Source organism: Caloenas nicobarica, chromosome 6 (genome assembly GCF_036013445.1).
Source record: "Caloenas nicobarica isolate bCalNic1 chromosome 6, bCalNic1.hap1, whole genome shotgun sequence".
Taxonomy (NCBI): domain Eukaryota; kingdom Metazoa; phylum Chordata; class Aves; order Columbiformes; family Columbidae; genus Caloenas; species Caloenas nicobarica.
Genome location: NC_088250.1, coordinates 2,724,000 through 2,739,835, shown reverse-complemented (window position 1 = coordinate 2,739,835; position 15,836 = coordinate 2,724,000). Strand labels below are relative to the sequence as shown.

Sequence of the window (15,836 nt, the reverse complement as noted above, 5' to 3'; positions counted from 1 at the left end):
CGTAAGTAGGTTATGGCATCGCACTGATGCCGCTCCCTCCTCTTCAATGCCTGATTCTGGGTTAAACCAAAGCATTTTGCAAGTTCAAGCAGCCAAGTTCTAACACGCGGTGTTAAAAAAATACTCAGAGGAAAAAAATCTCTAGGAGCTTTCTTGAAAAGAGAGTGCAAGGCTGATCCCGTTCCTCTGAAATCAATGAGAAAATTTCTGTTCCTATCAAAGGTTAAAAACTGAATCCTATTTGTCCATAAATCATTTAACTAGTAAAAATGAAATTTAACCTCTGTAAGCGACAAACTTCCCCTCCTGTCGAATGTACAGTCCATCATAGCACTTTCAATGGGGCTATTAATATCTTAACAAAATATCAAGATACTCGGCCGAACGCTGAGGCTGTGGTGTGGGTTGTGTAAATTACATTTTGGCAAAAGAGAAAAAGCAGGTGAATGCCAAGCGACGAGAGGGATGCCACCACGCCTTGTGCCCTCCTGCTGGACGCCGTCCTTGTCACACCACAGACTCTCCACCTGCTCTCACAGTTCCCCGTCCGAGCACAAACGGGATCTCAGGTGCCGGACCCGATGCCGTCCAGGACGTCACGAAGGACAATGGGATTGTGATGACTGTCCCGGCCCTTCCTGCTGCCCACGCGTGTGGGGACCCCGCTATGGAAAGAGCTTCTGCAAAAACATCCCTGACCGCGCTGACCCAGCGTTACTGGTGATAAGCTGCTGTTAGATCCTGAAAACCCGAGAGCAAAGGGCAGGTTACCACATCTGCCGCTACCCTGCTTCGTGCCTCTAGTGTCCGCAATCTTAACGCCAAACCTATTTTACTAAAAAGCAACAGTAACCCAGCTTATTTCCAAGCACATCTCACTCCAAGGAAGTTCCATCTGCTTTGCCCTCTATCTTGCATCAGAGAGTTAAGCTACGATGTCTCGAATGGATTTATTGCCTCAAAGGTCTCTGTTTCCCGATGTTATCTGAAAACAAACGAGCACCCTCTCAGTAGGTTGGAATCACAAAACATCTGCAGCCAAAAGTCAACAGGCTCCTTCCACACTGATACACACCACGTCTCGCTCCAGACGCACGTATTTCCCTAACGCCCCGCGAGCCGCAGCTGCCGCCGGCCTCCCTGTGCCATTCACACGCACGAGAAAGGGTTTTGGTCCCTTTGGCACGGAATTTCTGTGTGTTCGCTCTCCCAGCATCGCACAGATGCTGCAGCATCACCGCAGGCGACGTACGGCCACCGGTTTCCACACACGGAAAACAGGGCAATCTGAGGGCTAAAAAGAAAACAGTTGGTTTCCTTAAAGGATGAGCATAATGCTGAGATGCACACAAAACATTAACGGCAATTGTGAATTATACAAAAGACTTTTTCTCCTTGATGTTAACTCACTTCACTGACTTATAAGCAGCTTCTCGCAGAGCTTTGACCCCGTATAGATGACATCTGCATGAAACATCAGGGGAGCATACAACAAGATCTACATAAAGGCTTTCATAAGGACACACATACATGGCAAGAACTCCTTCTAATCCGTGGAGGAGAACGGGGAAAGGCTGTTTTCACTATTACTGAGAAGAACAGAATGGTTAGCAGAGACCGGTACCTGCGTGTAAAATCTATTTTTAAAACAAATTGGGACGGGATTTAAGCTCTGCTGTTGCTTTCACAGAAAAGCTGCAACGCACAGAGGAGACCTTGTAAATACAGCCGCATTTTTTTGCTGAAACCCTTCTAAGGAGCAGAGAAATTAAGAAGAAATTAAATATGTATCAAAGAGACCTGTGTCCAAGTGTACATTTTCTCCTCCTTGCCCATTTTAATTTATAGGTTTATTTCTCTGGGGAGCAAATCCAATCTCAAAAATGAAGGACAGAGACACAGGCATTTCATTCAAGAAGTGAAAACTCTGGACACTCAGCTGCATAAAATATCAATTTTTACAAAAACTTGAAGCCAGTTACAAGTATTATCAAACTGCAGTCACGCAGCTCCCCAGAGAACATTTTCCAGTTGCAAGATTTCCAAGTAAAAGCTGTAGATGTCTAACAACCAACAGAAAGACAAGACAGAGCAGATATTAAGAAGCCCTGCACTGCTTCTTTTGTCCATTTGCAAATGCTACTCTGTCCGGTGCACGCTTTAAAGCGAGAAATAAATGTGATGCTGTCAGCACTGAACTTCGATGCGTTGTCCGCACAAAACCATCGCGGGCTTGGCACCCGAAGCAAAAAAGCAAAGGATCCTCAAGCCCAGGAGGAGGTGAAACCATAGCAGCCTCCCACCCATCGCATGGGGAGCAATGCGTCCTCATAACTAGAATATGAAGATCAACCAATAAGAAGAGACACCGATAAAATTCATGTCTTTTTACATTAAAATCTGTTTCCATCAGCCCAAGTTTGGAGCCCCGTCTAGGTGTCATTTGATTTAATCTAATTTGAACAATTTCCAAACATCGGCTTGATTAATTTCAACAGCGCAGTGTTATGGCAAGATTTACTGTACGGGGCTTGTTGAGCAGGGAATTAATAAAGAAGCCAGTTCTCAGCCCTGAGTAACAGGAGGTTTTAAGCCTTCCCAGATTTCTAGTGGGAATACTTCACAGCACAAGCATGTTTTCTTCTGGGAGCAAAACCCACCAAAATTATTAAAAACTGAGATCAAATGGTGGTGTCAAACCCAAAGGAAATCATTCTGCAGTGGAGAGATTTTTATCAAATGAAGAAAGTGGAAAATAAAGTTTTCCTTGTTGCTGTTGTGCTTTGGGTTTTCAGGTTTTGTTTGTTGGTTTCGTTCTTTGTTTCTAAACAGAACACAGACACATGCAGAGTAACCTCCCTCAAAGACAAAGCAAATTTCTATGGCTGGGAGTTCAGAAACGGGCACGTTTATCTGAAAATTCATAAAACTGCTGAAAACTCTTCATTACTGTATACAGAAAACGTTGTTCCTAGCAGAGACTGTAACGTGGGTCATTCTCTAAACTAGTCTTCCCAATACAGAGAAAAAAAAAATTAAAAAGTAAAATAATCTAGGTAACAGCAAGAACAGAATCCACAAATGTTTCTTTGCACGCACACCTCAAAACCCGGAATTACGAGCAACTTCAGCTGGACTTCTAAGGTGAGACCCTTACCCTGCAACAGAGACGAGGCAGCTCAATTAGCAAAGCATGGGTCAGCTTGAGGAAATGATCGAGATAACGATTCCCTATATCTAACAACAAATGTGCTGCCACCCCTGGCACTAACCACAAGAAGCAATCAAACCACCACCATCTCCTCAACCTCATCTGCTGCTGGTTTTTCTGGAGCTGAGAGCCCTTCACCCAGCAGAGGCATCAGACCGCTTTGGTATTTAACTCTCTTCCCCTTTCTTCTAAAGAAATCTGAAAAATGAACCTAAATTGAGCAAACCGTTTCAGAGGCTGCCAGCAGCGCAGGAGAGGTTTGCCGGTTCTCCTCCTCACATCCCGCAGCTCTGATCGAAAAGGCAGAAACCAATTAAGTTTGACAGCTTTCAGTGTCCAGAAATACCTGAATTTCTGCACCAGAGATGGCCACCCTGCATCCCAGTGCAACATCAAGCCAGAATTCCTATTCTGAAAAACTTACCACCGCCAAGGGGGGGGAAAAAAAAAAAAGCAAAGCTTCAGCGTGCCACTTCTTCAAAACGGTGTGAACTGCAAATCCTGAAGTGATCGGAAAGGAAAACCTACTGTACATGCTAAACATCACGACCCGACTAGCTGAGCAAACACAGAATCATTTTGGTTGGAAAAGACCTTTAAGATCACATGTAATGACAGAAGAAAAATTCATAATGAGAAAAGATCAACTGCATTCCAAAACATTTTTTTCTAGGAGGAATGACACCAAATAGTATTAAAAAAAAAAAACCCACACCCACAAAAAACCAACCCAACAAACACACAAAACACCACGGGTTTTTGAAGCAGATCGCCGGTTCTGTGCAGTTCAGTGATGAGGTGCACGGGACCCCGCTCACACAGTGCAGGGGTTTGTCGTGTCCATTAAGACTCACTTCCCAGCTACCCCATAAATTACACACATAATTAAATGGGACAGAATATAAGCTGTTGGCACTTAACTTATTTACGATAAATGCTCGGTTTGGGTAAATGGACTGTGTTTCAGCCTTTTACATATCAAGCACCAGCTTACAACAATCTCATTACGAGGCTGAGAATTCTTGCACTGTAAATCTTTTTTAACGCGGACGGGAGGAACGATTTGCAGTTGTGTGTCCCCAGCCGCTTGGAACCGCGCAAAAGAACCCGTGTGTGCCCGACCCTCTGCTAATCCCTTGCCCTTCAACGCGTCCTAGACAAAACGCGAGGGATCTGATTTTATGTACAACGAGTAACGCGGCGCTGTTAAAACTCCTACTCGTCATGGGTTTGTAAGCCTGTTGCAAATAATTTGTTCCAGGATGCAATTTGGTAAAGAAGAGCTCAGTCCGCAGATGATTTTAATACAACGTTTGCCAAAGAAACAAAGTAGTGTTAAATAACATTACATTGTAGATTCTTTCTTCTTAGGAGGGCCAGAGGAAGTAAAACTGCAGACAGTATCTTTCTCCTCCTCAGTTATTTTTTTCTGGCTTTATATATTCGATAAATCTGTAGGCAGGAAATGCATTTCTACAGATTATATCTTAGCCCGTGGTGAACGCAAACCACAAGATATTATTTACGTCCTGCTTCAGCTTCCAGTCCTTTCTGTGGCTTCAGTCTCCCGACCATCACAGCCATCCCCGATCTCAGGAAATCTTGTACAGAAGTCACTAACGTCTCTGCAGATGTCCCCTGCTTCTGACGGCTGAACCAGCCAAAGGATCCTTCTCCTTGGCTGAAATAACGGCTTCGCTGTTTAACGCCAAATACTCCAGGCCACCGTCCCGCCACAGAAACACGTTATGAAACTCATAACTTGATAATACTTGAGTTTCTCAAAAACCGGTTTAAAAGAAAAGCCGCATTCAGAGCACGTGCTGAGACGAACAAGAAACGGGAAAGAGAGAGGGGTGCGAGGTATTTACGGCTGGCGCAGCCTCTGGGGCCGCGGCTCTGGGAGATGAGGCCTGCTAGGCCCGGTGGGTCACCCGCTTCTGGCGACCAACCCCTTTGCTCAACTAGTTGTGCTAATCAACCCGCTGCGGTGGCCCCAGCGCCAGCCAGAGCCACCCATAGGCCTCCCGGCTCCTACAGCAGAAAAGAAAGAGCCCTAATATGAGCCGGCGTGCGCCCAGGTGGCCGAAAAGGCCACCGGCATCCCGGCTGGTACCAGCGCCGGTGTGGCCAGCAGGCCCAGGGCAGTGACCGTCCTGCGCTGGGCTCTGGGGAGGAAAAACCTCGAATCCTGGGGGCAGTTCTGGGCCCCTCACGCCAAGAAAGGCCTTGAGGTGCTGGAGCGAGTTGAGAGAAGGAACAAGTGACAGGATGAGAGGAAACGGCCTCAAGTTGTGCCGGGGAGGTTGAGGTTGGATTTAGGAACAATTTCTTCCCCAAAGGGCTGTGGGGCCTTGGAACAGGCTGCCCAGGGCGGTGGTGGAGTCACCATCCCGGGAGGGGTTGAAAATACACAGAGATGAGGTTCTCAGGACATGGGGCAGTGCCAGGGCTGGGTTATGGTTGGACTCGGTGGTCTTGAGGGTCCCTTCCAGCCAAAACCATTCCACGATTCTGTAATCATCCGGTGCAACCATTCACATCAAAGCAAAGGTAAAGACACTAGAGCTACACTTTTCCTAAATAAAACAGCTCCATTGTTTCAACTCGTTAAAAACGAAGAAAAAATACCCCACAGCAGTACTTTATAAGATGAACTAATGGAAAATACACCCATTTCGCTCAAAACCAGTGAAGGAAGCAATTTTAAATTAAACTGGCGTTTTTCAAAAAAATCATCTTAAGCCATTAATTTCCTATAAGTTTCAGGTTTTGGTTTCTGTAACTTAAAAACAACTTTAGTGTTCAGGAGGGGTTTTGGTTTGGGGGACTGCTTTCTGTTGTTTTTCTCTCAACTACGTAACAAAAGTTGCCTAAGGGGCTGAGAATCTCTAGGCCAAGTTCCACCCAGAATTAATTTTAATGACCCACGTTTATAAACCCTGAAAACTGGAACCACCAATAAGCCCTTAACTCCGGTGGTGCTAGCAGATGCCACCGTATTATGTAATTTTTAAAGGAAAAAAAAAAAAACCAACATCTTCCAGCAAAAACATTTTAATGAAGGTTCTATTAACCAGTCTCTCAGTACTGGGATAAGTCCCCTGGAATGTAACAGAAAAGCTTTTGTAGCTGGTTTGAGGTTTTATTTCACACATCCAACAACTATCCATTCGAACATGATGATTTCAGGAATATTTACTTTTATCAGCCAGCGGGTCACATTAATCTCACTTTATTTTTTTTTTTTTTTAATAACTACCACATCTTTAACCAACAAGTCGTGAGGTCAAGGAACAAGAGTTCACAGGTACATCCTATTTCTCAGTACACCCGCTTCGTTCAGCCAGTTAGCAATACTTTGGGGAGAGAGTGGATCACATTAATATAATATTAATATAATCAGGAAGGCTCAAACCAGTGACAGAAACATTATATTCATTATTAAGCCAGACCCAGACACTCAGATAACGCCTCACTTGAGCTTTACTGTCGAGCAATGTGCCCATTTACTGCATGCTTGCTCACAGAAGCCCAGACTTCTGGCTGGAGTAACAAATGCTCCTTTAAAAAAAAAAAAAAAATTTTAAAAAAAAGGACAAAATAATTTTTTTTTTTTTTTTTAAAGCCCACACTTCTGTTACTCTGCATTTTCTCCAAGTCTAAAAATTGGTAGAGTGTATGACAGGTCCACCTCATTTTTCTTAATGATGTTTTTATTATTCTTTCACTCAATTAAAACAGAAATGGATATTGCATCTTCTGACTGTATAATTGTTATTGTAATCTGTTTTCGATCACTGCTTGGGAAATGGGTCCAAAACAACATAAACTATCCACAGCTTCAGAATACAAGTCATTTTCTTTTACTACGACACTTAAAGAGACATCTATCATGCTGCTCTGCTAGCATGTTTGTATTATGGCAAAAAAGTTATTTCTAAGTTGGGAAAAGACATTATGAAAATCACCTTTTACTCCAAAGTATTGTATAACTCATAATTTATAACTACATTTCTTAATAGCCATTCAAAATAATAAGGCTGGAAATTGTGCACATCTAATTTTAATATATAAATAATGGAAAAGCATATAAACCAAAATATGCTCAAAATATGATTTTATATTACTCTCAGAAAAAGAGCCTGGTTATAGTTTTGAAAATGACACGCTTCATTTCCAATCTACGCCTGTCAGCTGGATTTATGACAGAACACCCTGTGAGTTCAGATCACCGGGGTGGCAAATACTTCGACGGGAAGTTTCTGTCCAAGCACAACGTCAGCAGCTTTGAGAGCCAAACGTCGGCGACGTGCAGGTACCGCCGCTCAGCATCACGCATGGACAGAACATCCCGGAGAGAGACGGCACCGCTGCGCCTGGGTACAACAAACTCCCCTCGCTGCAGCTCCTGCAGGCTTAGCGCTCCCGACAAGATTTACTGTCGATAAACGGCTTTTCATCTCAGCGTGCGTCTCTGGGGAACAAATAAGGACGGAGGGTGTTGAAGTGGGGCCATTGCTGCTGCCCCTGAGCGGGCGCGCGGTTGTCGTGAGGTGCCGCAGCTTCACATAAAGTACAGACTGACGAGTTGGTTTTATTCATCTTTTTCTGAGCTTTTTTACCCTGCTGACACGGTTACTAACAAGGTACAGTTGTGCTCAGGCTAATATCGCATGCCCGTCTGAGACAAGGACATCAGTTACAGCGAAATGACTGACAATTTTTACCATTACCCAGGTAATTTTCTACTTAGAAAACAAGCAATTTGCTTAAACTCCTCATCTAGAGCTACACCCGTCTCTTCCAGTTCTTTCTGCTCCCTTTGGACAGCTTCTACACATACTGACAATCTTTTTCCTAACATCGCTGCATGTAACATCAATAATCACTTGGCACTTGCCAGGAAATTTAAAATATATCTTGAGTTCAGGCAGGAGATCTCTGCCCCAGCACCCAGCTTACGACACTGGCAACGCCGGGCTCGCGCTCCAGCCTTTAATCAATCCTGTCAATTATTGGTGCAGCCTTATTCCAAGCAGAAATGCCTCCTGGAAGGAGGTTTAACCTGAGTCCTCGGATATTAGCAACGTCAACGTGCACATCTGTAAAAACCACTGTAAGAATTACACTTCAAACAAACCAGCCAACCTTTCAAACATTGCTTGTAAGGGTTTCACAACGTCAGCAGCCTTAAATTGCTAATAGACAAATGCTGACATCTTGCTACGTTCGTAAATCTCCAGGGGATACCAGTGGAGCTAGCAAAGGTATTTAAAAAGAAAAAACAACGTAAAATACTAGTTCGTGTTTTTTTAAAAGTTCTCTACTATAAAGGAAATAAAATCAGAAATATGAAATATTTTTCCCTTGCTAATAGTGGGATCGATGCAAGTGAAGACGGGGACGAAGTGCACGCACATACACACACACGCCAGTTGCAGCACGTGCTGTGTGCAGGGCGCAAAACTCCGGGAAAAAGAAAATTCCTACCTATATAGGGTGGCAAAAATTCCTACCTACATAGAACCGCGACAGTATGGCCAACGCGACTCGCTGGCTGCGAACCCATCACGCGTTACAATTCCCCCCAAAATTAAACAGCACAGCGTGTTTTCTTTTCCAAAGCTGGACAGGGCATCGGTTCCTCGATCTAAAACACATGGAGATGCACAAGGAGACGCTGTGCAGGGTGTGAGAGGACAGGGGTTATCGCCAACAAAACCCCCGTCGCATCCATTCAAAGGGACTCGGGAATACTTTCTACCTTGAAAAAAACGGGTCTTTAATCTGAAAACACAGCGGTGGTTACTAATTTAACTAAATTACGAGGGATGGTAATTAAAGGCCTAACTTATCTATGCCTTGCAATTTGGGATGCGAAATAAAGTCTTCCGAAGTTTTGCAGATTTTTTCGGTTCTTTTGAAAAGTTTAAAAATAAAATTTAAAAGCAGGTTGGGGACTGCTGAATCACAACAACAACAACAAAAAAAGAATTCTCCTAAACAGGTCACCCAGCTGTTTGGCGAATATAAATACACGACTGCAGTAAAACTGCCTTCGTTTTACAGCCTCAGAGATGTCATATCGAATTACCATCTTCTGTGGCAATGGGAGTGACAAAAATCCGACTGGTCCAAGCGTTTCACTGAGGCTCCGAACCACCGTTGTGGCCCTTTCCCTCCCCATTCCGCACAAACAGCTTCAAGGAAAACAGCAAGAATGGAACGTAACTTCAAAAATAACTATTCAGGCGAGCATGGCCATGAAGAGTATGAAACTCAAATACTTTTACAGGTATTTCCAAGCAACTGACACCAGCTAAAAAGCTTGTGCTACATACTAGCGATTTTAAACATGACATAGCTGTTGAAATCACGACTTCATTACAATCACATTATGCCAGGTTTTTTCTACTTTTCCATCTAAATAAAATATTCAGCGCGGTAAAATAACTTAAATAGAATATAAAGACTCCCGAAAATTAAATATTTAGAAAAGGCATTTTTAAACCACACCTTTAAGTGTTTATTCACAACAATAGAAGTTCAACACTAGTTTTCTTCCTTCGATGTCCAAATGCTTCTTCTAAATGCTGAGTTGCTATTTAATTTCTTGAAAATACATTTCCTCACTGGCATCTTTACAGTTTTTAACATGATTTTGCCATCTTCTTCAGGCTTGAAAACGATTCTGGGCAGTCACTGACAGAATCGCCTTAATAGTTTTCAAACAATCGCCCAATAAATAATTGTCAATAAATATACTGCCCTGTCCCAGGGAAACTAAGAGAAGTCAGGACCCAATTTGTAGAAGGGGAAGGGGGAAGAATTAACACGGACTTTTTCGAAGATGTTGCTTTTTCTTTCCTTTGGTTCCTGATGAAACAACAGGATCCAGTTAACAAACGTGGGTACAGGGCAGGGAGGAGACTCCGAACACTTAAAAACCATCGCGGGGAAAACAAACAAAGTCTTCCTACAGCTAATCTTAAATCTCGCATTCCAAATTGTCGGTGGCTTTCTGCAGATGCAACTTAGAGCTCCAGAATTACTCTAAACATCAAATTATGCCTAGGTCACCCAATGGGTGGATACCCTATACTCTGTTTAATGCCTACGTTCAATCGCACGCAGATTTTAACCAACTGTGTCTTTATTTTAATAACAGACCAAGTACTGAAAACACATCAAGAAAGACTATTTTTCTACATCAGCAAAAATACAGCTGATACACTGCCCGACCCTCCGGCAGCGACAGCTCCGCTTATCCTATTTCTGTGACATAATCTGATTGGAAAAGGGGGGGCGAGGGGTGGAAATCGGCAAAAAGACCAGAAACTCATTTTTAACCAGCAGCCATGAAAAAGAAACCACTGTCTTGCTTTCCTTACTGCTCCTGTTGAACTAGAGGTCTCTTCCTCATCATGGATCAGAAACGCGTCAAATCCAAGAATTTACATTTCCTCGTAATCCCTACTGAATTACATCCAAGCACAAGGCAACGTTTTCCAACTGTTCTGCAACAGATAAAACAGAAAATACATTTATACGCTGCTGGTTCCTGAACTAACAAGGGTTTGTGGCTTTCATGCTCCTGTATCCCGAGGCATTTAATTCTTGCCAATGGCTCCGAACTTCTTGCAGGCAGCAGGAAGATATTCTTCATCTAGGATCTCGGCAGGACTACCCAAAACTTAACCTTTCGCTGTACTCAATTGGGAAGGACACGGCAAACACGCTTCCTTACCCTGCTCAGGATGCATTTAGAGCTTAACATTAACTAAGCGTTCAGAACAGAGCAGCAAATCTGATCAGGCTGCGCCCTTTCACCGGCACAGACGTAGATTTTCTCGCCAGTAAAGCACTTTGAATCCTTGTAAAAGGTATGAAAGGTAGCAAAAAGCCTATGACATCGTTTGCAGAAGTATTTAGAACGGGGTTTGACATCCGGCTCTTTAACCTCAGCCAGCATTTCTCTCACCCAGTAAAACTGATTTCAAACTCCACCTGCACAGAGACCACGATACATGAGAACGTTCTGGGGTCACTGCAATCCGCACCCACACTTCTGGTACATCCAGCTACCCATTCACATCCCCATCACATCAGTTACTTCGAATTGTCCAAAAGCTTTCTCCTCCATTAATATTCTGTACGTTAAATCACACATTTTAACAACGAACTGAATAAGAACGTCTTACTACCAGACTGCGTCAAACTAATCTAACCGGCGCATTTTTTTGCAATCCCTTCCTGCTCTGAATTTAAACGTGTTCCCTTGGCTATAGTTTGGTTCTACGTTCCTATTTCAGCAAATCCAAACTTCAGACCACAGCTCATTCTGCACGCTGGCATTTTACGTCGCATTCAGAGGCTTCTGACGCTTATTTTCTATGCCCTCCAAAATCAACGCACACGTGTGCATATATATATATATATATATATACACACACACCCATCCATGCATACGCAAACAGGTTCATGAATTGCAATCAACAATTTTCTAAATCTAAGTTTCCTAGTCATTAATCATCCTTTTTTTTTTTTTTTTTAATCCTTATGGAGTGAATTACTGAGTGAGAGGAGACGCCAATTCTAGTAAGTGAATGTTACCCAACAGGGATATAAAGCTGTCAACACCGCAGGGCTCTTGCTCGCTCGAAAAACCCTCTCCCAGGCTTCGTATGTTCTTTAAAGGAATATCAGCCTCTTTTCTCCCCCCAGGAACTTTTATAAAACCTGCCCCTCTTGAACACCTGAGCGCTTGGGCTTCGCTCCGTACGGGTTTGAACGCAGCGGGTTAGATAAATGTTTCAGAAAGCACCGGGTCAGGAGAGCAGAACTGGACTCTAACACATGGGACTGACGCTAACAACATGGCAAACAGCACCAAAACGTCTAAATCCCCTCTTAAACACAACCTTTTAGACCCCGTTTATCTTTCTAGTGACCTTCGCTAGTTTATTAGAGCTGCCGTAATGGCCCTTTGAATTAAGTACATGCAGGTTAGGAATTAAAAAAAAAAAAGGAGAGTCATAAGGCAAAATTTCTCACGAGAACAATTGATTTTCTGTCTGCGCTACGAAAGTTTATTTTAAAAACACTTTTTCACTCATAAATCTAGAGAGAAAGCTAAAACCACCCACAGCACTGTGACATTTCTCTATTTCTCAGGGAAGTCACTGGAAAATAATTGCAGCAAACACCACGATTATAAAACTTGTTGCCAAAGGTCATCAGTCTCATCCCAGCACCAGTCAGGCAGAGCTTATTGCTCTGTTCTCGGGGATTAAGTTCAGAAACAGATATTATTACACCAAAAAGCCACTTGACAAGTAGAGGGAGGAATTGCAGCATTTACATATCTAGGGCCCAAAATGAGATTAAAAAAAAAAAGAATTGCTAGCATCTGGCTTTGCTTTCCAAACCTTCAGATACACTTTCTAGAACGAAATAAAAACTAAAACGGTCTCTAGTTTCCAGTAAAGTATTTCAATTTTTTTCCCCCAAATGAAGTTCACGCTCAATAAATATTCGTGTTTTTTAAAGCCCGAAAAAATAAGAACGAACCGAAAGAATGACAGCCGAAGCCTCAGCTGTCATTTCACTATGACTTTCCATAGTTTCCTTTTGATCAAACACTAGGACCGATACTAAATATTTCTCTGAAGAGACGTTTTACACTAATTTGCCGGTATATTAGAAATCAGCCTTTCCGCAAACGTCTGCAGCTCATTTCACAACTCCGGCGACAAACAAGGAACGCGGCAGCGCCCGCTGCGGAGGGACAGACCGACAGAACGGCCGGACGGTGAGACCCGCGTCCCAAAAACATCACCTGCTCGCACGGGCTCCCAAAGATCAAACTAGGGAAAGAGCACAGGAAAAGATATCTGGGAATTAGCTAGGTTGATTTATCTTGAGAGCATTTCCAGGAGGAACAAAAAAAAAAAAAAAAAAAAAAAGAAATCAATTTTAAACAGCACCATTATCTTATTAAAAAAATCTGCCTTAACTAATTTAGTATTGAGTATTAGAGAAGCTAGGTAAGTATTCAGACAAGAATAATTCTCTTCTTGCTTTCAGTATCAATAAGGAGTAATGAATAAAGTTTATTATGCACAGCCTAAGACCAAAGAGGCTGAGACTGTTTGAAGAACACCAGCTAAGGAAAACAAAATAAATTACTCCTGCATTTCCTATTCCCCCCCACTTTTACACTACGGTCTACACCAACTTTGTAAATGAGCTGAAGAGTAATAAATGAAAGCGTAAGCTCTTAAAAGTTTGCTTTCAAAAATGCAAGTCTTTGTCGTAAATGGAAGAAATCTCCTATAACTTAACAGGCCAGATCCAAGCTGAGCCACCGATTTCACTCTAAGAGCCAGGGAATTTCTCTTGGCTAACACAGCTGCAATTAAAAAGCAACATATATATTGCAACACACTTAAAAACATTCCTTTAAAGTATATTTCTATAAATGCCCCAAGGAAAAAGATTTCAGCTCCAGTTCTAACATTCTCTTTAAAATCACGCAGCTACAATGCCTCGGTCTCGAGAAAGGCATTCAAATCTACACATTACTTTTTATATGATTAACTAGTTTATTTTTACAATTATTCAACAAATTATTTGTCCGCCAATTTGTCAGTGCAATAGTATAAGCCTTTCACTGCAAATCTGTTTCTTCTTTCTACGTACGTTAGAAGAACGCGAAGAGGTTTAACAAACAGACATATAGTCATCCAAGAAACATAAAGAACTGGTGAGATCTCTTACCCTTCATTAGGGATATAAATGAATCCTACGTTTTTAAAATAAAATAAAACCTGCAGCCCCTTAGCAAACTTCAGCAATTAGGAATCCTATTGAGCCCGAGAGGTCTAAAACAAGCATCTAATGGTAAAATCGCTAAATAAACCTCGCGTAGTAGAGAGTCATGTGACGACCATACCGAAGTATCTCTTGAAATCTCATTTACACAAACTCTTCGTGTGTAAACAACTACATTTGTGTGTCACCACTCCGCACATTTTAAAACACAGATGTTTTTTTTTTACAAAACGGTAAAGTTGCTTGTGGCCTGCCCTGCATTATTTTGCTCGCAACATCAGACTGATTTCAAGATTTTTAAATGCATTTTTCCTAACAGGAGGCTGCACCGCATTAAACACGACAGCAGAGTTAAGGTGAAAAAAAATAAATAGGGCATTTAGGGAAGTGACTGGAAAGTTTAACTGCTTGGAAGGGGGAAAAAAAAAAAAGCAGCCACACATGTCAGTTGGATGCTCTACACACAAAACTGACCAGCAAAATAAGTATGAAAGTTACAGTATTCTACAGAACTGCAGGAATGCTGCAAAACTAACGCTCGGTCACTGTGCTGGAAGAGCAGAACCTCGCACGCGTTTTGTCGTGTCCTCTTTTACAACACCCGCTACAAAATGTTTTTTACAGAAAGCAAACAAGAGTCCCTAAACGCGGACAGAACCGCTGCCGTTTGTGCCACCCCGAGGAGCCCCCTCGGGAGCGCTGAGGGTGGGTGACACACAATTCGTGTCACCGCAGCCCGGCTGTCGTCCCCAACCTGCCGCGGTGCAGCGCCCAGAGCTGGGCCCAGCTCCCCCCCGCCCCAGCAGCTTTAGGCCTGGCTTTTGTGAGCCGCCTCGCTAACGCCCGGGCCTAGGGGTGGCAGCCTTCCACCGAGCGGGGGCCGCACGCCGCGGAGCCGGCGACAAGTGCCCCCGCAGCGCTGCGGGACCGAGCAGCTCCAGGCTCTCCCGGAGAGCGGGCGGCAGCCGCACCAACCTGCCGGCAGCTCCGCGCTCCGTGCCGAACCCCGGGCCCGCCGCTCCCCCCCGCCCCGTCGCGCCGAGTCGAGCCGAGCCGAACTGAACCGAGCCGGGCCGGCCATGCCGCCGGGAGCGCGGCCGCACCGTTACCTCCCACGGGCTTGGTGACGGCGCCGTTGGGCCTCCCACGGGTGCCCATGGGGCTGCCGTTCTGCTCCAGCCTGGCCACCTTCCCGGGGGGGGGCCCTTTGACATCGGGGCTGCCGCTGCCTCTGTCGGGGCTGTCCCGCAGGCAGGGGCTCTCACTCCTCCGCTCCATGCTCGGAGACGCGGCTCCCGCTGGCAGGTCGCAGTAGAAGGAGCAGGGACCTAGGGCGAGAGAAACAAGGGGCGCTTGAGCTGCCGCCGGCTCCCCTCGCCGCCCGGCACCGCACCGCGCCGCGCCCGGACCCCGCAGCGCGTCCCCCGGCCGGCTCAGCCCGACGAAGCCGGGCGCGGTGCCGCCCCGCTCCTGCCCCGCCGAAAGCGAGCGGTTCGGCCCCGACGGCCCCGGCCCAGCCGCCTTTACCCGCCCGGCGTGCGGGTCCCCAACCTGCGGCGGGCAGGACGGCGGGCAGGACGGCGGGCAGCCCGCCCGCCCCGGCCAGGTGCTCCGCCGCGGCCCCGGCCGCAGCCCCGGCCCGCCCCCGGGGAACAGGCGGCCGGTCCGGCCGGCCCCGCTGGCACAGCCCCCCCCGCGTCGGCCAGCTGTGCGGCGGCCGGAGGAGCCGGCTGCTGGCGAGGAAGCCTCTAGCGAGCGGCTCCCGGCAGCTGCCGCCGTACTTACTGCT

General features: G+C 45.0%; 1 protein-coding gene across 1 annotated transcript in view; it reads right to left on the bottom strand.

The window, feature by feature from the left end:
* Nucleotides 1–15,340, bottom strand: part of SATB2 (SATB homeobox 2) — a 106,191-nt gene extending 90,851 nt beyond the window's left edge. The window contains exon 1 of the mRNA XM_065637905.1: nucleotides 15,157–15,340. Within this exon, the coding sequence (XP_065493977.1) occupies nucleotides 15,157–15,325 (169 nt within the window). The 5' untranslated portion in view covers nucleotides 15,326–15,340. The remainder of the gene's footprint in view (nucleotides 1–15,156) is intronic.
* Nucleotides 15,341–15,836: the final 496 nt, after the last annotated feature.